General features: G+C 52.2%; 1 protein-coding gene across 8 annotated transcripts in view; it reads right to left on the minus strand.

Moving 5' to 3' along the window:
* The window catches only part of FMNL2 (formin like 2), a 119,497-nt gene that overhangs the window by 44,772 nt on the left and 49,919 nt on the right, over positions 1 to 24,806 (minus strand). For all 8 annotated transcript variants that reach the window (XM_068195067.1, XM_068195064.1, XM_068195066.1 and 5 more), the window contains exon 2: positions 7,880 to 7,963. In XM_068195067.1, the coding sequence (XP_068051168.1) occupies positions 7,880 to 7,963 (84 nt within the window). The remainder of the gene's footprint in view (positions 1 to 7,879; positions 7,964 to 24,806) is intronic.

Here is a 24,806-nt window from a genome sequence, read left to right on the forward strand (position 1 = left end):
GCTGGATTCTTTTTCCATGCACCTCCACACAGCTCTGGAATTGGCATTTCCTATTTTATCTGAAAAACAGCTCAGAAAATGCAAACTTCTTCACTGAGGGTTCTTCTCTGGACAAAGTGACACCAGCAGGGCATGTCCTGCTCCAGCACCATGTCCACCATCGTGGATTCTTCCTGGCTCTCTCTCAGGGATTCTTGGAGCCAGGCTCGCCTCAGTGGCTCCCATGGGGCAGACAGAGATCTCCTGGAACCCCAGAGTGGTTTGGGTTGGAAGAGCCCTTAAGGATCCTCCAATTCCAACCCCTGCCACGTCCTGCCGGCAGCAGCGTCCCATCCCAGCCATGCTCCACGTTCCCTCTCCCATTTACTCCCCGCTTTCTGGGGGTTCTCTGCTGCTGACAGAGCGGTGTTCAGTCCAAGCCCCCAGAGAAGCTCTTTTGCTCTTATGGATTAATTCCTCTTCCCACATAATCCACCCTTGTCTGCTGAAGTGACAGGAGCTTTTCCCAGCCGCCAGCTTTAACTGCCTGGAATCCTCGAAATGAAACGTTTCAAGAGACTCAAGGAGCACATTTAAGAGTCTGGGATGCAGCTACTGGATGTTTTTGTTTGTTTTCTTCAAACCTGGCTGTAATTATGTATTTATGTAATAATCTCTGCAGCAGCTTCATTTAAAAAGACGGTGCTCGTTCTTGTGGAATGGAATTATTTGGGTTAAAGGACTTTCCAGATGTTATCCATGAACAGCAAACACCAGCAATGCTCCTACCTGAGGAGTGACCAAAAATTACTTGTGGTAAACATCTCCTAGGCCTGGAAACATTTTTACAGCCCCCTCAAGTGTTTCTTTTTTGCTGGTTTGGAAAGCTAGGAGGGATTAGCCTTTAAAATTGCCCTTTCCTGGCTATGATTCCTGTCTGGGTTTATCCAGCTCGGAGTGTTTTATATTAGAGGCTGATTAATAAGCTGCAAGGGCCAGGCTGCGCAGTGAGGCCTCCAAGTCACCCTGGATGTCTGGTCACAGCCACCCTCTTCCCAAAAATCTGACTGGGAGCTCCCAGGGGTTGGGAATGGAGCTGGCTGCAGGCTGATCTTCCTGGAATCCACCAGGATGCTCTCACGATCCTCCTGGAGAGCATCCCAACACCCACACCTCCCAAGGCACTGCTGTGCCTTAGAAACCATAATTAAAGAGTTAAAAATCCCTGCTTTTATTTCCTGTCAGCTCCTCCCCTCCACTTCTGGCAATTCCCACCCACTCCTTGGCCAGCTCTGCTTCCAAGCCCAGGATTTAACACCATCTCAACGACGAGGTCGGGCATTTTTACCACACGCACACCAAACGCCCGAAGTCCGGACTGGAGCGGCCAAACTTTGCTCAGCAAATGCTGTGGGGTGACATCACGACTGGGACACGGTGGCTTCCCTGGATTGAGCCATTCAGACACAACAAAGTTCCTAAATCCTGGTGAAGCCCTTTTTATCTCCACTACGTGACTGCTGAGAGCTGCAGCGTTATCTGCGGGCTGAAAGGACACGGGCACGGAGCAGCAGTGGCTGCACACTGCCTTTGTCAGCCAGCTACAAAGCAAACGAGCTTAATTCCCAAGGATAAAGGTCCTTTCTGACTTGGAAAATCCCTGAGGAGGGGAGTTGTAAGCCAGGATGGAGCAGCAGAGGGAACGGAAGGACAGCAGCACAGGAGAGCAATGAGATGAGCTGGGCCCTGCACCTTCCTGTGGGGGAATAAATGGGGAGAATTCACTGGGATTCAGTTCTCAGAGGGATTTGGGACAAGGGATGGAGGGACAGGACACAGGGAATGGCTTCCCACTGCCACAGGGCAGGGATGGATGGGATATTGGGAATTGGGAAGGAATTCCTGGCTGGGAGGGTGGGGAGGGTCTGGGCTGGAATTCCCAGAGCAGCTGTGGCTGCCCCTGGATCCCTGGCAGTGCCCAAGGCCAGGCTGGAATAACCTGGGATAGTGGAAGGTGTGCCACCATGGCAGGGGCGGGACTGAATGGCTCTGAAGTCCTTTTCAACCCAGCCCCATTCCATGATTCCGTAATTCAGGGAAAAGCAGGAGCACAGCAGCTCTCCTGTGCCTCTTTCACCCAGAATGAGCACTTCCTTTTCCGACAGATGCAGAAAAAAAGGGGGGCTGGGGGGTTTTTGCTTCAGCAGCCAAGAGGAACTGCTGGACTTCTGCACTTCCTCTTCCTCGTGGTCCTACAAAGAACCTGACATCTCCTGATCACCCAGCTCTGGAAAACATATTCATTCCGGAACCAGGAAATTGTGCCTTTTCCAACAACCCCTGGCTCCCAAAGCCATTCAGGGCATTTTTCTGCACTGGCCCATATGTTATTCCCATTATTATCATGATCCTCCCTAAGCTGTTTCATTCTTGGGATTCACAGATGCCGGGGAAGCCCTCAACTCAGGATGAGGATCCCACAGGCTGTGCTGGGAGTGCATAAACCCACGGGAGGTGTGGAAATAAGGGATGAAGAGATCCACAGGAAAACTGTGAGCTTTGCACCCAAAATCTCCTCCTGAGGTCTTTGTGGAGCTCTTCCTTTCCTGAAGAAGTTTGTGGAGCCCCACGGATTGGGATCAGTGGGGAAGGAGATGGACAAGGAGATGGGGAGCAGTGTCTCAAATGCATCATGAACACGGTGCAGGATTCCCCATCTCCCACAGATCCAGAGGGTGGCTCGGTCCCGCCCCAGCAATCCAGCCATTCCCACCAGCAGGACAACGTGTCACTGTGGAAGTGTCCTCGTGGAATGAGGGGACAGCAGCTGCTCATCCCTGCAGAATGATCCATTCCCCCAGGATCACCACCAGCTCCCTCCGGCCCCAGGGGTGCCCAGCCCTTCCCAATCCCAAATCGCTGAGCCTGGGAACTCCTCGTGCCTTTATCTCCGACCTCTCCATCCCTCCTTGTCTGATCTTCCCCGAGCCTCCTCTCCCAGGGTGACTCAGATGAAAGAAGCCACGAGCGTGCCAAAGTCCAGCTTCTCCTGAATTCAGTAAATCACGGGATTTTCCACCCCGTGTTTACCCCAACAGGGCAGATTCCCTGGAATACACCAGGTTTTTTAAGCAAAGGCTCTCAAACCAGAGCTGTAAATGGTTTCTGCAGTGCATGCAAAGTGATGGAAAAGCCTTGGCTGGACACTGGCAGAAACCCCTGGCTCTCCTTTGCGAAAGGGTCAAAGGCACCATCAGGGCTCCCCGTCCCCTCAGCACATTCCTGAGGAGAAATCCGGGCTGCACTGAGGAATTTGTGACAAAAAATGGCACAGCACACCCTGCTCCTCGCCCAGGCCCTTCTCCATCAGCCATCCATGGATCCCGTGGGCAGAGATCCCCTTGGAAGCTGAGCAGGACCCCACTCACCAAGGCCACCCCAAGAGCTCCACGCTGGCCACCAGCCTCCAAAACACCAGCACCTGCCTTCTCCTGGAGCTTCTTCAGGAAAGGAAGAGCTCCACAAGCACCTCAGGAGGAGATTTTGGGTGCAAAGCTCACAGTTTTCCTGTGGATCTCTTCATCCCTTGCTCCCACACCTCCCGCGCGTCCCAGGGCGAGGCCCTGGTGACAACCCCTGCCACCACGTGCCATTAGAGGGCAAGGAAGAACTCTGCAGGATGTCCCCAAGCCCTTCTCTGCACGTCCCTCTGCAGCACCTCCTGGCACTCAGCTGGACAGAAGCCTCCAGGACACCAGAACAGCCTCTGAGGCTCCCATTTCCTGGATTTCCAGGCCAGGAAACGGCATCCTTGTGCCTGCCTGGATCTTCCCCAGCCCAACCCCTCGGATGGCCACCTTGACCCCTTGCAGAGTGGACAACAGATTGCCTGGCTTTCCTCTTTGCCTCCTCCTTGCACCTTACCCAGAGCGGTCGGAGCAAGCCCTGAGGACAACGATTTGGAAGGTTTAAAACCAAGGAAGAGAAAATTCCGCATGGGATGAGTCCTCCACAACCAGCCCGGCAGCCCTTACAGCGATTCAAACAATGCAAAAAATCCTATTCACGGCAGATTGTTATTAATCATTATTGTTGTTGCTGTTGTTATTATTATTATTGTCATAATCACCATGAAAATGATTCCCCAGTTCTGTTAATCTAATTTTTTCAAAAGTGAGAGTTCCTTTTTGGGGATTAACTCCTAATATTCTCCAATTAACTCCAAATATTCAGGATCTGCTGCACAGATTGTTTAGAAAAATACAATTTCTGGACACCTTTTTCTTTCAGATCTAAGTTGAAAACCAGCACAGGAGAGAAAGAGTTCATTTTCTCATTGATTTACAGGAAAAATCAGGCAAAAATGGCATAGTGGGTGAAACCAAGGGAAAACAGGAGTCTAAATTTGCATTTCGAATAAAAAAATCCTGCATAACACCTACTCCTGGAAGTGCCCTCATCCCCATTACTCCAGGGCACTATTTACATATTGTGAATATATATATTATATATTTTTTAAATATATAGCTACAGTAGTAATAATATTAATATTATATATAAGACTTATATATTCCAGGGCACTATTTATATATTGTGAATATATCTATTATATATTTTTTTCCCTCATCCCAGGGAAGGGATTCATCCCAGGGAAGGGATTCATCCCAGGGAAGGGACTCATCCCAGGGAAGGGATTCATCCCTGGAAAGGGATTCATCCCAGGGAAGGGATTCATCCCTGGAAAGGGATTCATCCCAGGGAAGGGATTCATCCCGGGAAGGGATTTATCCCGGGAAGGGACTCATCCTGGGAAGGGATTCATCCCGGGAAGGGATTCATCCCAGGGAAGGGATTCATCCCAGGGAAGGGATTCATCCCGGGAAGGGATTCATCCTGGGAAGGGATTCATCCCTGGAAAGGGATTCATCCCAGGGAAGGGATTCATCCCTGGAAAGGGATTCATCCCAGGGAAGGGATTCATCCCGGGAAGGGATTTATCCCAGGGAAGGGACTCATCCCAGGGAAGGGACTCATCCCAGGGAAGGGACTCATCCCAGGGAAGGGGTTCATCCCAGGGAAGGGATTCATCCCAGGGAAGGGATTTATCCCAGGGAAGGGATTCATCCCAGGGAGGGGATTCATCCCAGGGAAGGGATTTATCCCAGGGAAGGGATTCATCCCAGGGAAGGGATTCATCCCAGGGAGGGGATTCATCCCAGGGAAGGGATTTATCCCAGGGAAGGGATTCATCCCAGGGAAGGGATTCATCCCAGGGAGGGGATTCATCCCAGGGAAGGGATTTATCCCAGGGAAGGGATTCATCCCAGGGAAGGGATTCATCCCAGGGAGGGGATTCATCTTGGGAAGGGACTCATCCCAGGGAAGGGAATCATCCCGGGAAGGGACTCATCCCGGGAAGGGACTCATCCCAGCCCGGGGGTGGACTCGGAGTTGTGCAAGGAGATTACTCCAGACTGTGAATTTCCTCCCCATCGGCTCACGCCTGCTATCTCAGCCCGGAGCTGGGCAGTGAATCAGCAGCAGCTGCAAAGGGTGGATCAGCTCCCAGGTGGGAATTTGCACATCCAGCCTGGGATCAAACGGGCTCCTGCCTGTGCTGCTGCCAGCAGGAACGCGGCACGGAGCTCACACCTCTGCAGGGAGCTCTGGGAACACCCTGACACAGATCTTGGCATCACAGACTGCACTGGGTTGGGAGGGACCCTAAAGCCCATCCATCCCCGCCCTGCCATGGCAGGGACACCTCCCACTGTCCCAGGCTGCTCCAAGCCCTGTCCAGCCTGGCCTTGGGCACTGCCAGGGATCCAGGGCAATCTGCAATCACTCGCAGCAGTCCCTGCAATTTTTCAATGTCTCAGTGAACTGAATCTTTAAATAGCTCAAGCTTTACATTCTCTGCACAGGAAACTCAGGGGAAAAAAAGCAAATTTTCAATAAGCTTTACTTTAAGGTACCTGTGCAATGAATTTAAACTGCCAGAGGGCAGGGTTAGATGGGATATTGGGAAAAAAATCCTTCCCTGTGGGGGCTGGGAGGCCCTGGGACAGGGTGCCCAGAGAAGCTGTGGCTGCCCCTGAATCCCTGGAAGTGCCCTAGGCCAGGCTGGATGGGGTTTGGAGCAATGTGGGATGGTGGAAGGCGTCCCTTGGGTTGGACCTGGATGGGCTCTAAGGTCCCTCCCAACCCAAACCAGCCTGGAATTCCATGATTGTATCACTCAGCCCACCATTGTAACAGCTGAATAGGAAATGTCCCATAAACGTCTTTATCCCAGCGTCCCTGACCCCCTGCCCAACTCCCACCCTGGTTCTGCTGAGTTTACATCCAAGGGAACATCCCACTTTCCCAGTGCTGGATCAGTGATTTTCATTAGCCATTACTGCTGAACTTCGTGGCATTTCCCTGCTGCCTCCCAAATTCAGATCCCACTTGGGCACATTTTGTTTTCCCCCCCAGAATGCCATTCTCGCTTATCCATCACGTCCTGCTAACTGCTGCAAACCCTGCACAGCTCACGAGGAGCTGCCTCAGCATCTGGCACTGCCTAATCCGAGGTTGTTCCCAGCCTCTGGAGGTGAACAGGGGCTCAGCCTCCTGTCCCTGGAGGTGACAGCTCCAGCCATCACCACGGCGTGTGACGTGGGCAGCCAAGCACTGCCTGGACTGAGATCATTTGTTCATTTGATCATTTGTCCATTTTTTTCATTTGTTCATTTTTTCATTTGTTGATTTGATCATTTGTTTATTTGATCATTTGTTCATCTGATCATCTGATCATTTGATCATTTGTTCATTTGATCATTTGTTCATCTGATCATTTGATCATCTGATCATTTGATCATTTGTTTATCTGTTCATTTGATCATTTATTTGATCATTTGCTCATTTGTTCATTTGATCAATTGTTCATCTGATCATCTGTTTATTTGTTCATTTGATCATTTGTTTATTTGATCATTTGTTTATTTGTTCATTTGATCATTTATTTGATCATTTGATCATTTGTTCATCTGATCATCTGTTTATTTGTTCATTTGATCATTTGATCATTTGTTCATCTGATCATCTGTTTATTTTTTCATTTGATCATTTATTTGCTCATTTGCTCATTTGTTCATTTGATCATTTGATCATTTGTTCATCTGATCATTTGTTTATTTGTTCATTTGATCATTTGTTCATTTTTTCATTTGTTTATTTGTTCATTTGTTTATTTGATCATTTGTTTATTTGTTCATTTGATCATTTATTTGCTCATTTGTTCATTTGTTCATTTATTCATTTGATCATTTGTTCATCTGATCATCTGTTTATTTGTTCATTTGATCATTTGTTTATTTGTTCATTTATCTGTTCATTTATTTGATCATTTGCTCATTTGCTCATTTGTTCATTTGCTCATTTGTTCATTTGTTCATTTGCTCATTTGTTCTTGTTTGCAAGACTCTGAGGTCAGGCTGAGCCTGTGCAAGGCAAAACCAGCAGCGCTGAGCAGCCAGAGGGAATCCAGGATGGAAACATCAGAGGGGACAGGGATCTCCCTCTGTGAGCTGGGAACTGGCACCTCCAGGCTGGGATCAAAGAGCTTCTGCCTGACCTGCTGCCAGCACAGACTCCAGCCCAGAGCTCACAGCCCTCTGGGACACGGAGAAACATCCGTGACACAAATCAGGGAAGGACAGAACCCCAGGATGGGCTGGGGTGGCTGCAGCTGCCACTGCAAGGCCTCTAGGAGCAGTTTCCAACAAGGGAGCAGAAGCAATGAGTGTCTGAAGCTCCTGGGAACAGGGGCCCTGCACGGTCCTGCCCAGCCCAGGGATGCTGGGGATGGAGCAGCTGGGAAGAGGCATCTCCCAAAGGCTCTCCAGGGGCTCCTCACCTGGTCACAGATGAGCTCCCACTTCTTCTCGTTGTCGTACTGCCGCAGGAGCCGGGCTTTGTCGGGAGGCAGGTTCATGGCATTCTGTGGAAAGACAGCGACATTGTCAGGGATCCACCACGGCCAAACCCAGCTGCAGCAAACCAAGGCAGCGTGGCTGCGGTTGTCGAATTGTTTCCTGTGAATTCCTGATGCCAGAGCCGCTCAGGAACGTTCCCTCCCCGTGTTGGTTTTGGCCCCAAAAGCGCCGGTGAATCACGAGGCACCCAAGGGCAGAGCTGGGACACACGAGGTGAGCGACTGAGGGCCAGCCCTGAGCTCCAGTTCCTGGGTTTTTAGGAAAAAAAAATGTTCCCTGTGAGGCTGGTGGCCCTGGCAGAGCTTCCCAGAACAGCTGTGGCTGCCCCTGGATCCCTGAAGTGTCCAAGGCCAGGTTGGACATTGAGGCTTGGAGCAGCCTGGGATGGAGGAAGATGTCCCTGCCCGTGGGATGAGCTTTAGGGTCCCTTCCAATCCAAACAGGTTTTGGATTCTGTGACCATCCACCTCCCTCCAGCAGAGAGGACAGGATTCCCTGAGCTGCCACAGCCACTCTGTGCCCCAGCCAGGTCCCACTCCCTTCCCCTGAGCACATTCCTAAGGGAAACGCCGGGCTGCAGGACAGTCAGCATGAAAACAGCACCATGAAATGCCACTCCACTTTACTCCAACAGCCATCCCGGCTGGAAGAGTCACCACACTCCCCCTTATCTGGATGACACAGATCCTGGAGTCAGGATTGCTGCTGCCCAACCCCCAGAGACAACAATCCCAGACTGTGAGTGACAGGAGGCAGAAGGAAGGGGAGAGGCAGCAATTATTTGATCCCTATCGTTCCTGGCTCCTTTGATGTGAGCTCTCCTTCCAGGACAGCTCTGGGTAGGGCGGCTTTCCCAAGAGCCCTGTCCCAGAATGTGCAGCATAACTGTCGTGCTTGTGCTCCTGGAGAACCCAGGAACAGTGGATGGGACCCAGGAGCACCTGGATGGGACCCAGGAGCACCTGGAGAGCTCTGCAAACACCAGGTCTGGGAAGGATCCCGATCAGCCCGGCCCCGAGCACAGCAAGGCCAAGTGGTGGGTGGAGAATCTGCTGAGCACCTCTTGGGCTCCAGCATCTCCTGGGCTCCAGCTGGAGTTCCCAGACTGGCCCCAGTTAACCCAGTTAACCCCTGGGGACCACAGGCCTCTGGCAGTCCATTCCCAGTGAGGAGGAGCCGGCCGGTCCCGGTGGCACCGGGCACAGCAATAAATCAGGAATCGATAAATAAATCAGAGTTTCGGACTGAAATCCCACTCCAGGAGCACCTTCCCCAGCTGTGTGACACACAGCCTCCAGACTTATTCCAGCAGGCTGTCCTGGGGGTCCCTGGAACCATCCCAGACCCATCCTCTTCCCTTCCTTCCTTTTGTGTCCTTGCACAAACCCCATCCCAGGGAAGGGAAGGATGTGGGCAAGCAGCACCTGTTGGGATCAGCCAACCAGGACACCTCACTGGCACCTGGAAAACCAGAATTTAAGGAAGCTCCTGGCAGGATCACAGGTGCCAGGGGCGATTCTGTGCCAGGGGATGCAGTGCTGACCACACTGGTGGGCACCAGGACAGCCAGGCAAGCCTTGGGAATGAGGGACAGCTGAGGATTTGCTCCATCCTGGCCACGGAGTGTTCCTGCTCCTGGGGATCCCCTCCACACCTCCTGCTCCCATGGCTGCTCCTCCCAGAGCTTGTTTTCCATCAGATAACAATGACTCTTTCTCCTGCTCATCTCTGCTGTCATGTTGACAGTATTTATAGGCTCTGATCATATCTCTGCTTGCTTCTCCTCTCAGTCTCTCACCAGGCACCTTATCAGCTCCGCTTATCATTTCATGCACTTCTTGGTATTTTTCCTGAGGGTTCTTCCAGCGCCATTCCTCGCTCCTGAGCCATATTTCACAGCTCTGCTGGCTCTCAGCTGGAGGAAAAGCTCCAGTGTTTACCTGCAATGCAGCCCTCGTCAAGCTCTGATCTCCTTGGAGCTGATCAGCTTAGGCACCCCGGCTGGCACCGGGACAGGAAACCTGCCTGGAAACCTGGCAGGGCTCAGCAGGGCAGAGAGCCTGCCAGAGGGAAAGCAGGAGCCAGGCAGCACGGTCTCTCCATGATCTCCGTGCCAAACGAAGCCATCTGAGCTCAGTCTGCGGCGGGAAGCGCTTCGCTGTGCTCCACACAACCACTCCAGGGCCCTCAGCAGCTCACTGCAGACATTCCTGCCCTCTCCCACAGGGAAAATCCTCCCTGTGCAGCCAGGCTCGGCTCCCCGTGCGCAACCCAGCACCTACTCACTTCCCAAAAAGAGATTTAAAGGGTCACCATGGTACGGACAGGACCAGGGGTCACTCCACAGTCCCTCCAGTCCTTGGCTTGAGCTCTGCTGGAGGGAACTGGGAAGGAAAGAACCACCTTGGTTACCTGCACAGCCTGAGGGAGGTCTAGATCTGCCAGTGAGTGCCCAAAGGAGGGGCACAGGGATGAGGAAGGGTCTGCAAGGGACAGATGTGGAGCATTTGAGGTCACTTGGCTTGTTCAGCTGCAGAAGAGGAGACTGAGGGGACACATCCCAGTCTGGAGCTTCCTCCTGAGGGACAGCTCTGACCTCTGCTCTCTGTGATCCCAGACAGAACCTGGGGAACGCCTGGAGCTGTGCCATGGAATTTTAGATTGGATTTCAGGCCAAGGTCCTTCCCCCAGAGGGTGCTGGGCACTGCCCAGGCTCCCCAGGGAATGGGCACAGCCCCGAGGCTGCCAGAGCTCCAGGAGGGTTTGGACACCGCTCCCAGGGGTGCCCTGGGTGGGATTTTGGGGTGTCTGTGCAGGGCCAGGAGCTGGATCCATGATCCTTCTCACTCAGGATATTCCAGGATTCTGCCCCGTATCTTCTCTGAAACCTGGACTAAGGATTTCCTTACTCTCAACAGCCACCCCCTGCTGGAAAACGGGGTCCTAAACCACAATATTTTTACCTCCTTGGGAAGCAGTAGGGTTTTTTTACATCCCTGCACGGCACTACCCCAAGTGGCTCCTGAAATGCAAGTGCACTCTCCCAGGTCCCTAACTCCAGGCACAGCAGCAGGAGCTGAGGCACAGCTACTGAGCTGGCTCCAGGAGGCTCACTGCAGTCACACCCAACCAGACACACGGGTCGTCTGGATTTCTCATTCCCTGTGGATCCCTGGAATGACTCACCAACGTCTCCTGGCCACTTCCAGCTCTTACAACCCTGGGCTTCACACATCCCAGTGCTCTTTAGTTAATGACAGGTCTATGTCCTGTGGTTTCCCTTCCCATCTTTTCCCAATTAGGGCTTTGGAGGCTTCTGAGAGCAGAACTATTCCCTTCCTAGAACGATCCAAACCCCTGCCTGTGTCCCCTGTGTCACCACCCGCTTGAGCAGCTGGAGACCCTTTGCCAGCAGAGCAGAATTCCGGCAGCTCAGGAAGAGCTGCACCTTTAAGTGGATCCCCAGCTCCCGTGAGGATCCCATAAAACCCTTTTCTGTCAGTGGGAACCGCAGCTGAAGCAGCCTCACCTCGTGCCCCACTGCTCTCCATCCTCATTTCCATCCTCATCCCCATCCCTGGCTGGCCCTGCCAGGGATGGCTCCTCCCAAGCACAATCCAGGTTAAAAATAAATTTTTGGCCAGGCTGTTTTGCCCCCCTGGCCGAGCAGCCGAGCCCGGGTGAGCTCCGCAGCTTCGCCCCTCTCCTTCCTCCCCCAGCCTCGGGAGATCAGTCCCACCTTCCTCACTCTCAACTTTCCACTACCTCATGGTGCTTCCAGGCCTGGGGAGGGGGGGAAAGCCAAGCTCTGGCACGTCCTCCTGCCTGGAGAGGCTGTAGGAAACCGGAGCCCTCCGCTTCCGACTGCTCAGCAACACCTCCCAGCACAAACCTGGAGGAACCACAGCTGGATCCTGCACAGCCTCCTGCTGTCTGCAAGGGCTCCTGTCCAACCCCATCCTGGCTCCAGGAACACGGGACTTCGCTGTTCCCCCCCGAATTCCAAAGTTATTCATGTCTGCTGCTACGTGCCAAACGATCTAGGTAAGGTTTCCATTCCTTTGGTTTGCTCTGGGTTGGCTGGATAAAGCTGGGCCTTAAATTAATCACAGTAGCAGACGGAAAACTGGGGGGAGTACAAGCAGACCTCCAAAATATTAAATTGCTGAAGAGTTAAAAATAAAACCAGAGTGCAACAAGGAAATTTATGGATTTTTAACCTATGAAACAAAGCCCAGCTCCATCCAAACTGGCGGAGCCTCCGACTCCAGGTTTTGGCACTAAAAATCTCATTTGTGGACTGACCCGCAGGATTTGGGCACCACCACCGCCACGGCTTGGCTTTGTCCTTGGTCTCAAACATGTCCCTTGGGGTTGTCCTGCTGTCCCCTTCCAGGGAAAAAGGGCACTGAGGGAGCTGCTGGTGACCACACCTGGTGGCCCCAGGCCTTGGAGGGCAAAGTGCTCCTGCAGCCAGCATTATCCAGGGAATATGCTGAAATACATCCCCACGTGTCAGAGCAGGATAAAGCACCCAGCTGGACAGGGAAGCACCAGCAGATGCCTCCAGGTGCCACCCGCAGCCCAGGTCACACCAGCACCAACTCCAGTGCCAGTGGTGGAATGACTGAGCTGTGCTTTTTCCAACTTACTCCTCGTTTTCCTCAGGATTAAAAGGCCCAATGTTTTGGAAAACCAGTGTAGGAGCAACTCAATTGACTCAAAAGCATGAGCATTGCTAATTAATAGCACTGCTAATTAATAGCATTGGGCTGCTGCTCTTATTGATCACAGCACCTTCAAGTCCGCATCCCTTTTCTTAATGAATCCTGACATTAATTGTGCTGGGAATGAGCACAGAGTGCTCCTGATCCATTTGCTCCCACGAACGGCCCCAGATGTGTCAGTAGGAGCTCATGAAGCCCTAAAATGCGGGATGTCCTCACCATCCAATGGATGGGGATGGAAGAAGGCAGGAAAGCAGAGCCTGGCAAGGGAAGGGGAGTCCGACCAACACCAGCGCTGGAGGAAGGGACATTAAAAACCATCCCAGCAAAGGGTTAAACTCCCCACTTCCGTAAAGGCACTGCTGACCTTGAAAGGAATAAAGGTATCCCAGGAAAACCTCACCTGGCTGGACACTCCCTGATGTGGCAGGTGAGGGTGAAGGGAATTGCCACTCCTCCTCCATGAGCCACTGCACAGAAACTCCTGAGAATTAATCCCCAGCTGGCTTTCTCCTCCTGTCCTCCCTCTGACTGGGATTACTCCCACCTTCCACTGCTCCCAGAGAGATGGGAAAGCAAACCTGGATCGTTTCTGATTTCCCAACAGCACTCAGGGAAAAGATCAGGGTTTTAAAACACTTCAAACAAGTCTCGGTCCTCGTGACTCAGACTCAGATTTACACACCCACATCAAAGCTCTGCTCTTACTCCAGGCTTCAAGGACTCCCTAACCTCACCTGGAACTTCCCAATCCGAGTTTATTCTCCAGCCTATTTGTCACACTTCCCAGTCCCTCAGGTTCAGCACAGCACTCTGCCTGCAGCTCTCCAGGGTTTATCTCACTGCCTCCACCAGGACGAGCTGCAATCCTGATTTTTCCTGCATTTCAGTCAGGGCTGTTTCAAGGCAGAGCCTGAAGTATTTTTAACTTTTATTAATATCCAGTGAGTTCTTACAAAGCAGACCCAAAACTGGCTCATAAGGCAAGTCCATACCTCCCACCTCCATACCACCGAGGCAGAGCAGCCCTTCCCTGGCCGGAGGGAGCCTGAGAACCAAATCCCAGCTCCTGAGGGGACCCAAGTTTCCTTCCTGGCACCGAGCTGCCCACATCCTCCCAGCATCCAAGAGCAACCAAATTCCAAAACCATTAAAAAGAGAATGAAAAGCAACATAAATCAGTTCAGATGGGTTCATGTGACACTGTCACCCTTGGCTGTCAGAGATGTGATGGCTGAGGCTGGAAACGTTCCCTCGCAATCCCTAAATTTAGCTGGTGTGAAAAGGAACCAGTTCAGAACGAGGAGGGTGCCCAGGCAGGAGCAAACCCAGGGCTCTGTGCTCACCCTTTGAGGCTGGAGCAGGGCAGCTCCAACTTCCCAACTCCCATCACAACCAAGGGGACAGGGGCTGTTTGGTGGTGGCTTGGAGCCATCAGGAGTCACCGGTGGGATCTCCTGCCTCACCCTACTCACTGAATCACCTCTAACCTGAGGTTTACTACAGGTCTGCAGCACCTGGGCACAGCATTAACGGGTGCATGTGGCACCTGGGGACAGGGGCTGGAAGCGGCCTTGGCAGCGCTGGAGGAATGGATGGATCTGATGATCCCAGAGGCCCTTTCCAACCTCCATGACTCCGTGATTCTTCATCCTACCACAGTTCCCAGGTGAAACACACATTGAGCAGATCACCCAACGACACAGCACAGGAGGGCAGCACCAACCAGGCCTCTTTAGCCTGGGGGAAAATCCCCAAAATCCCAGAATCATCCAGGTGGGAAGAGACCTTGAAGATCATTGAGTCCATCGACCCTAAACCATGTCCCCAAGTGCCACATCCAGAGACCACCTGAACACTCCCAGAGATGGTGACTCCACCACATCCTTGGGCAGCTCATTCCAATGCCTGACTGCCCTTCCAGGGAAAAAAAAATCCCAATATTTAACCTGAGTGCAACTTAGGGTCATTTCCTGTCATGCCTTCACTTGGGACATGGCAGAAGACCCCAAGTTCACCTCACTCCACCCTCCTCTCCAGGAGCTGTAGAGATCAATGAGGCTCCCCCTGTGCCTGCTCTTCTCCAGACAAAAATTCCAGAAGAAATTACATAATTCCGTAAGCAGCAGATCCTGGCCCCAAACCCTGCTCACTTGCCATGGCTGGAGAAGGTTCCTCAGCCTGCCCTAACTGTGACCCTTTCTGCAGAAAAAGTCTCTGTGTAGCTCCAGGAGATGCCTACCAAAACAACCTCGGGGTTTTTGTACAGCATTAAAATTTAATTCCAGGGCCTGGCCTGTAAAACAGACCTTCATATTCTCCTAGAATATTAAAATGCAACTTTTTGCAATTTTCTGTGCTACTTAACTTCCCAGCCCTGCTCCGGTGTGTTTATTTAGGAAAGCCAGAGGCAACTGAAGCGAGCTCCAAGTTCCCTGACTTTATGAGGAATCCAAGCTAGGCTAAAATTAAATGAGCTTATTGTTCTAATCCTCCTTCTCCTCTCCTGTTTTTTTTATTAAACTTGTCTTTGATCTAAAAATACCAATGCTCTGCCTGCACACGGCCTTTCTCCTCCTGGAGATGCCCCAGATCCGTAGGGAAGAGCAGGAGAAGCTCCCACAGCATGGAGGGACCTGCTGAGGAGAGAGGACACGGCGTGTGGAGCTCATCCTTGGGAAATGACTGGAAAAAACCCAAGGCAAACTTCTGAATTCTGGATCCATGATTCCCCACGTGCATCTCTGTGGGCCTGAGGTCATCCAGGAACATCTACTTCATTTTTGGAAGGGGAGAGCTGGGATGTAGAAAACTGTGGTGAGAACCTGTGGTTCCTCAGCTGATAAGGGAGCATCCAGGAATCCTGTGGAAGGGAAGGGGGAATATTCCTTGGGACACCATCACCTCCTGGGTGTTTATGGACAACTGGCCCCGCTACAACACCAGCCTGGAATCCTGATGGAGCCTGGCCTGGAGACAGCCAGGGGTCCCTGCCCCGTGGGGCTACGGTGGGCGATGCCCACGTGCAAGGCAGACACTCAGATTCCCATGTTTTGCCACCCCTGTGGTTTTCCATGACTTTTCTGAGCCCTTCCGTGTCCTTCATCCCTCCCCACGCGCAGCTCTCTGCTCCCCTTGATCAGCGCAGCCATTTGCATATTTATCATAAATTAGCATTTCCATCCCAGCTCTCCCCAGAGGTTAATCCAGGCATTGTAGGGATGGGGATCGCTCCCTGAGTGATGGGATAGACGGGATCTGAGGGACTTTTCCTCACGGAAAGGGTGGTCAGGCGTTGCAATGGGCTGCCCAGGGGAATCCCCATTCCTGGAGGAATTTAAAGCCATGGGGATGTGGCACTTGGGAACATGGGGCAGTGCTGGGGAATGGTTGGATTGGAGATCTTGGACAGCTTTTCCAGCCTTGAGGATTCTCTGATTCTCTGATCCTAAGCCTCTTCTCCTCACACAGCAAGTGGGGCCTCACTGGGAGAGCCATGATGTCTCCAACCCCGCTGAGGGAACTTTATCCAGGAAACCTCGGGAAGGTTTTGGGGACCGAGGGCTGCAGTGACCACAGAGCTGCTTGTTCCTCTCAAAAATCCAGACTCAGCTTCATGGCCTCACGTTTTGGGCAAGCTGAAACCTCATTAATTCACCACTGGAAAAGAACTCCATGGTAGGAACGCTTCAAAGGCCAAGCCAGGCCTGACTCACTCCAAGCTCTGAGCTCGTCCCCTGGCTTTATTAAATCACTCACTGCTGATAAGGCAAACCACAAAATCCAAAATTAAAGCCCTTTCAGTGAAATGCCAGAGGAAGTGGCTCCCGAGGAACCAAGATGTGTATTCCAAAGGCTGTTCTGGGAATTGCACAGATGGTGGGCAGTGCCCACGATTCCATTCATGGGGCAGCCCCGAGTGCTGGGAGCTGCAGGGCACAAAAATGCTGGGAAACACACACAAAAGGGGTTCCAGCAATTTTTACATCTTTTCCACTCCCGTGCTGACTCACAGCAGCACAGAGAGCAATGAGGTCCAAGCATCCCTACAATTATCCCAAATACTCCAAGGGATTTCGGTTTTTCTCTGGAACTTTCCCCCACATTCCATTAAAAAAGCAGCTTTGCTGTGAGTCAGAAGATCCCATCCCCTCATGCTGCTCCCTACAAACCCTCTGGAAGTGGAGCATGTGTCACCTGTGGGACTGCAGTGCTGCTCATCCCTCAGCTGCTCAGGAGGAAAAGGAGAATTCCGAGCGGCAGCTCCGACCGGCGGCTGCCGAAGCCCATCTGGCAGCTGTGCACACCCCACTGCACCACAGCTGGAGGCATTTTGGGAAGGAATTCCTCCCTGTGAGGGTGGGAAGGCCTGGGCACAGATTCCCAGAGAAGCTGTGGCTGCCCTGGGATCCCTGGAAGCGTCCAAGGCCAGGTTGGAGGGCCCTGGGATAGGTTGGAAAGGGCCTCTGGGATCATCAGATCCATCCATTCCTCCAGCGCTGCCAAGGCCGCTTCCAGCCCCTGTCCCCAGGTGCCACATGCACCCGTTAATGCTGTGCCCAGGTGCTGCAGACCTGTAGTAAACCTCAGGTTAGAGGTGATTCAGTGAGTAGGGTGAGGCAGGAGATCCCACCGGTGACTCCTGATGGCTCCAAGCAGCCACCAAACAGCCCCTGTCCCCTTGGTTGTCCCAGGAGAGGCTGGGAGTTGGGAAGTTGGAGCTGCCCTGCTCCAAAGGGTGAGCACAGAGCCCTGGGTTTGCTCCTGCCTGGGCACCCTCCTCGTTCTGAACTGGTTCCTTTTCACACCAGCTAAATTTAGGGATTGCGAGGGAACGTTTCCAGCCTCAGCCATCACATCTCTGACAGCCAAGGGTGACAGTGTCACATGAACCCATCTGAACTGATTTATGTTGCTTTTCATTCTCTTTTTAATGGTTTTGGAATTTGGTTGCTCTTGGATGCTGGGAGGATGTGGGCAGCTCAGTGCCAGGAAGGAAACTTGGGTCCCCTCAGGAGCTGGGATTTGGTTCTCAGGCTCCCTCCGGCCAGGGAAGGGCTGCTCTGCCTCGGTGGTATGGAGGTGGGAGGTATGGACTTGCCTTATGAGTCAGTTTTGGGTCTGCTTTGTAAGAACTCACCATCCCAAACCAGTCTGGGATTCTGTGATTCCTGTGATATTCCTGAGGATGAGAAGGGATTTTCAGAGGGCGGGTGGAACAAAACCCCTCTGAGCTCCCCTCACATGGAGGATCCCTCACTTCCCCTCCAAAGGGATGAGCTGGTCAGGGATGGCGGCCAAGTCAACCTCATTCAGGAAAAGCTGGATAAAATCCACATCAAAACACCTAAACGTCACCCTACTGCAATTCCTAAGGCAGTTGATGATCCCAAATTATCCGACACACGCTTCTGTGATAGAGATAATGTGCATTTTCCCACCAGGAATCATGGAATTCCAGAGAGGCTTGGATTGGGAAGGACCTTAAAGCCCATCCCATCCACCCCTGCCATGGCAGGGACACCTTCCACTGTCCCAGGCTGCTCCAAGCCCCATCCAGCCTGGCCTTGGACACTTCCAGGGATGCCACAGCTTCCCTGGACAACCTGTGCCCACAAACGCTCTCCTCACATACAGACAGAAATCCATGGATTTCATTCCAAGTGAGCTTCTTATGCAACACCAACTGAGATTTCAACTGCAGTGCCCACGAAAAACCCCCACGTGGCAAAATCCTACCACCATCCCCACACGAACAGATGGAAAACATCCCCCCCAGAGCCAGAATAAACCACAGGGGTGTGTTTAAAGGGACACAGACAAAATCCAGGAGCAAATCCAACCCACGGGGCCGGCACGGTTCAGTCCCAGGACAGAGGAAACCCTGATGGATGCTGCTCTAGGAACAAAACCTTCATTTGAATAATATTAAGGGTCAGATAAACCAAGAAAAATAAGTGAAGTCAGGGATAAAAAGCCTGGCCCGGGGCCTGGTCCCAGGTTTTCTGTCTCCAGTGAATGTCAGCACGAGCCCTCCTTGGAAAACCACGTCCCAGACAAAACTGCTGCTTTGGAGGCAGCCAGGAACTCACTCAGATGCTCAGGACTGGAGCCTTTGGAGCCTATTTTTAATTTTTTTGTTTTCCCTGAGCTCCCTTCTCTTCCCAACATCCTCCAGCCAATCCAGGTCTCTGCACTCCCCTCACGCTGCCCAGAGGGAGCAGATAAATCAAAAGAACTCCTTAAAAAAATGCAAATTATTTACATCCCTCTTTGCTGAACTCAAGTACTTGCTGAACAGGGAAAGCAATTTATCTGGAAGTCTATTACACCTAAAAATGTAAACACCAGAAAAGGCTCTCACACACCAAGCCTCAATCCCAAGGGAATTTTTCAGAGCAAGTTACAAACTTGGATTTATATTGGAAATATTTACAGGTCTCACTACTGCAGGCACCACTCCAGCCCGGCAGAGGAGGTGCAGGGAAGCCAAAATAAACCCAAATCCTGTGATTTTCCAGCCCTAAGGAGCAATAATTCCTGCAGCAGGGCTGCTGTGTCCTGCGCTCTGGTGTCACTGTCCCCAAGGCTCCCTGGCATTGTCTGTCTGGGCTGGCAATAAATCACTAAAAACGTGTCTCACACTCACGTGGGCATTGTGTGAGTGATTTTAAGTGACTAAAATCCAGCATTTCCAGACACCAGCCTTGCTTTTTGCTGCTTCACTGCACACAAATCTCACGTCACCCTTCTGAAATATCTTTTCTGAAGCGTTCAAGGCTCCACGGATTTGCCAAGAATGAGGCATCAGGATTTCAGGGAATGCAGGTGGCCCTGAGCAAACGCCTCTGTCTGCCCTCCCTTTGCTCCTTTCCCAGAAAACCCGGCCTTTGCTGTGTCCTAATTCCAAATTCACCCACACGTCCTGCCTGCTCCCGCCTGGACACGGATATTTTACACGCCAGACCCAGGAATGCACCAGCCTTAAGTTTCCCTGGATCTGGGGGAGTTTATCCCCACTTTCACTGGATTTCCACGGATCTCAGGATGGTTAACTTCACTTTCCTTGAGCTTCCCTGGGACTGGGGGTGTTTAAAACTTATTTCTTTGAGTTTCCCTCGACCTAGGGGGGTTTAAACCTCATTTCCTCGATTTACCCTGGATCTAGGGGGGTTTAAACCTTATTTCTTTGAGTTTCCCTAGATCTGGGGGATTTAGACCTTATTTCTTTGCGTTTCCCTGGATCCAGTGGGGTTTAAACCTTATTTCCTCAACTTACCCTGGATCTAGGGGGGTTTATCCCCACTTGCCTTAAGTTTCATGGATCTGGGGGGGTTTATCTCTTTTTTCTTTGAGTTTTCTTGGATTTGAGGGGGTTTATCCCCCTTCTCTTTTATTTTCCTGGATCTGAGGGTGGGGGTCCTTTATTTCATAGAGTTTCTGTGGATCTGGATGCGTTTATCTCCCTTCCCTCCTATTTCCCTAGATCTGGGAGGTGTCTCTTCCCCATTTCCCTGAGTTTCCCTGCACCTCAGGTGGTTTATCCTTTTTTCCTTGAGTTTCCCTGGAGGGGCAATACAAGGAGCAGCTGAGGGCTCTTGGTTTGTTGGAGAAAAAGGCTGAGGGGAGACTTATCCCACTTTGGAGCTTCCTCCTGAGGGATCACTTTGCTCATTCCTTAAGCACTTTTACTGTGGCTGTCCCAAAACCAGTCCCAAAGGTAGGTGCTAGACCAATAAATGTCTGAACTCACCCATAAAATCCCTACTAGGTTACTTTTTCCAAATAAATCTGTGGCTGTGCTGGCTGGGCTCCCATTCCCGAGGCAGTTCTGGATGCTATTTTTAATCTCTGTGAGAAGATGAATCCCAAATTTGTGGACAATGTAAGCAGGCACCTAAACTCAGGAAAAGAAGGGAAGGGGAGAGGGAGAGGGAGAGGAGAAAGATTTCTTTCCAGCTCCTGTCATCCCAGTCATCCTTACAACTGAATCCCTCAGGATTTCTCACCTGATGGCAACACATGTTTACAATTCCCTTTGTTTATCCACAAACACGTTTCTAATTTCATCTTTTCATGTCAGACACACTTCACCTGCTCACCCTCCCAGACATCCACCTCGTGATCTTCCTGCTGCAGGAAGCCTGTAACCAGACAAAACTTGGATTTCATCAAAATTCCCTTTGATGAATGTTTATAAACTGCAAAACAATCGGAATTGTGACGGAGAACTGTGCTGCAACACCACACACTGGTATGTCCTGCCAGGAGCACACCGAGGGTGCTGCCAAAATCATGGACTCATGGGATCACTGAGGTTGGAATAGACCTCCAAGACCACTGAATCCAACCTGTGATGGATCACCCAGCCCAGAGCTCTCAAGCTATGGTGCTGATGGCACAAAAACGGGGAAATTATTCCACACACCTGCTCTTCCTCAGGTTCCCTGAGGCACAACTGTCCCTAACTCCTGGCTGACTTCATTTGACTGTCAGGATGGTTCTGGAGAAGGAAGCTGGGTTCATTTATCAGGGAACATCCAAGGACTGTGAGGTGCAGATCCCAGGCAGAAGGAGCTGGGCTGGCTGTCAGAACAATCAGGAACTGAGCAGATTCAGGCTTGAAGACAGAAACAGCCAAAAATTATTTATAAAGAGGTTTTCCTGGGAATATTTTAGTCCCCACGTCCTTCCCCTGGGGGCAGGTGCCTGTGGCATGTGGCACCGGTGTGCAAGGGTGTCACCCATGAGTGAAACCCCGGGATTTTCACGTCTGGCTTTGGAAGTGCTGACATGGAGAGAGCTTTGTAAAAGGAGCCCTGGCTCTCCCCGGCTTCCCACGCCGGGAGCTGGGAATGGGAATTGGGTTAAAGAGCTCCTGGGCTCCCAGGCAGAGCATGGCACGGAATGAAAATGAGCCCTGGCCGGCACATGACCGGGATGAGCAGCAGGAGTAATCCCACCCTGGCACCAGGAACAACCAGCTCCCAGCCTGGCGTCGGGACAAGCACCGGGCCAGGCTGGAATACCTCAAATTCCACTTGAAACGGTACAAAAAAAACCCAAAAAACCCTTTTATCCACTAAGTATGATCCAAGTCTGGCACGGGCAGCTCCATCCTCAGAGGGCAAACGGGATCCAGCCCTGAGCAACCTGCTGGGAACACCTCAGCCTGTCAGGGATTCCAGGGAAACTCACTGGTGATGGGAGAAGCAGCAGCAATCCCACAGCACAGGGCAGACAGAGCTGAGGAAGTTCTGTGCTCCGGATCACACACAGCTCTTACCTTTAGCTGGAGTTGGCAAAGCAGAAATATTCTTCCCAGCAATGGTACTTCCTTATCAGCCCCACACTTCATTATCCTTATCTGCAAGAACTCCCAGATGCTATCGGCAGGTCCCCACTTCCGTGGCTGAAGGAATGCCAAAAAAACCAGCCAAATTCTCCTGTGTGAGCTCAGCCACGCTCCCTGGATGGGGTGCACTGGGAAGCAAGGGATCAGCTCCCCCTCCAAGCCTCGGCACAGGTCCCGCTGCCAACAGCAACTCCCGGCCCACGGGGGAGACGATCCCTGCCTGGGAGCCGTGTGTTCCTGGGGCTGCTGTGCTGCCCTTGGGATCATGCCTCAGCTCCAGGGCTTCCACACAACACCAGCCCGTGACTCCTGCACCTCCAGAAGCGAGTGAGGGTGTCTGGAAGCCCTGCTGGAAGCATTCCCACAAGACCCAAATTTTGGGTCCCACACAACGTGTGGGACCCAGTCACCAATCTGGAGATTTTGGGGAATTCTCCCCTCCCAGCCTCACCTGCCCTTCCTGGGAACCTCTTGGGGATGGCCAGCATGACTTGTGGGTTCATTTTTGGGGCACAAAGATGAAAAGAGAGCCCCACACCAAAGGAGAGCTGTGGATCTGGCTGTACCCACCAGCTGCCACCAACACGGAGCAGTGACACCAGCATCCCAGAGGAGAGGGGAGTGATGGCACAGCCAGTGCGGCAGCTGCTCCAGGACAAATCCAAATATCTCCCATGGCAACGGAGCTCTTGGATGGCATTCCAGCACCACAGATCCCCTGAGGGGAGGCTCCAATCCCAGGGTGCCACCAGCACCCCCATTCCCAATGGGAGCCGGTGGGCATGGGCCAGATCCATCCTTCCAGAAGGCTCCAACTCCTCAGCTGCCTGTGGGAACGTCTTCTCCAGCTCAACAGGCACCAGAGATTACGGGAAGGCTGTAAATCCCAGCATTACCAAGGCTGCAACCAACTGCTCCTAATGATGCCCCTCTGGAACATATGCTCAGCCTTCTGTCACCGCACTCAAAGTGGCTTTGGAAGCAGGGACGCCCCAGCACAGCCCCACAAGCAGGATTTCACACTTCCAGGGTGGAATTCTGCCTTTGATCAGGCACTGGGGGACAGCAGCACCCCCGGGGCAGCCGCACAGCTCCATAGGGAATGACCAAATTGGAAGATTTCGGTTGGGGCTTGGCAAAACTTAGCTCCTTAAAATTTAGCTCCTGCACGGTGTCCAGGCAGGGGGATGGCCCTGATCCCCAGGGAATGTCACATCCCCAAGGCTGCCAGAGCTCAGGGAAGGCTTGGACGAGGCTCTCAGGGATGCACAGGGTGGGACTGGTGGGGTGTGTGTGCAGGGCCAGGGGCTGGATCCATCCTCCTCTGGGTCCTTCCAGCTCTGGCTTTAAGTGGAAAGGGAAATTCCTACACCAGCCAGGCACCTCCAGCGCTCAGGGGAAATGGGGACGGGGGGAATGTGGGACCCCCAAGGCAGGGAGGACACACTGAGCAGGAGCAGCAGCACGGCCCTGGCAGCTCTGAAGTGTGGTAAGCACTGTTCTCTGTCTCTCAGGATTTTTCATAGAGCAGGACAGAGGAAAGAAAAACAATTTCTATTCCCGCTCCTTGTTTTTCCCATGTGGAATGTGCTTGGAGAATTGTTCACCTGGGGTGATTGCTTGATTGGATTCTGGTGAGGATGGTTTGAGCTGATGGCCAATCCAACCCACCTGTGGCTGCACTCTCAGAGAGGGGCACCAGTTGTGAGGAGTTAGATTTGGTAGTTAGAACAAGTAGGTTTGTGGTTTAGTATCTCCTTTCAATGGTATATTAATGTGTTATAGCATAGTTCTAATAAAGAAATCATTCAGCCTTCTGGACTGGAGTCACACATCAGCATTTCTTCCCACCAGGCTCACCTGCATGTACAATACTGAAGATCCCGGCCATTCCCGCGGCGCCACGGAGGGAGCCTGGCTCTGCTCCTGGGAACAGCACACCCAGAGCCACGCCGGGCACAGCACAGCTAATTAGAGTCCTTTTCTGTCACTAATGAGGGTGGGAAACAGCACTGGACGTGTGATGTCTGTGTTCCAGGACGGCTGACAAGCTTTCCCAGCCGGAGCCACTCGGCCGAGCGAGAGGCTGGGATAAATTCCCTCTGCAGGAAGGGAATCCCAGCTCCATGGGCAGGACTGGGAGCTCCACACCTTCCTGCCAGGGTGACACAGGTGACAGCAGTGAGGAGCACCCAGCCATGCTGCTCTTATATCCACTCTCAGCAGGGAAGAATCCTGATTTACAGTCCTCATCTCCTCCGGGATGCCCAATCCAGGTGGTTTTCCTACCGAAACAGGTGCCCACACTGAGCTGGCACAGGGTAAGGAAACCAAACCAAACCAAACCCCACAACCCAGACCTCACACAAAACACCAATTTTATAAACACATCCTCCTGTTCCCCTTGGACAGTGAGGCCTGTGACAGCTTCAGAAGTCCAAGAGCTCAATCCTTTTCCATAATCCCATTTATTTCCCCAGCTGTATTTAACCTTTTACGTAATGTAAGACAAAGGCACAGCTGCAATTCCCCCTTCAATGCCCGTGTTCCAGACCAATGCAGGGAACAGCCCCACGACACCTTCATTTCAAATGCCACCTCAACAGATGGTAGAGAAGAGCCCAGGAGGGACAGGTGACAGCAAAGCAGAAAGCCTGCTTTCCATGGGCTTTCTCTGAAATTTCCTTGGAAATGATGTGGCATCAAAACCAACTTGGCACAAACAACAATTGTGGAATTAGGGCAGGACCTGGACACGGCCTCTTC

The sequence above is a fragment of the Anomalospiza imberbis genome, chromosome 7 (assembly GCF_031753505.1).
Source record: "Anomalospiza imberbis isolate Cuckoo-Finch-1a 21T00152 chromosome 7, ASM3175350v1, whole genome shotgun sequence".
Lineage (NCBI taxonomy): Eukaryota > Metazoa > Chordata > Aves > Passeriformes > Viduidae > Anomalospiza > Anomalospiza imberbis.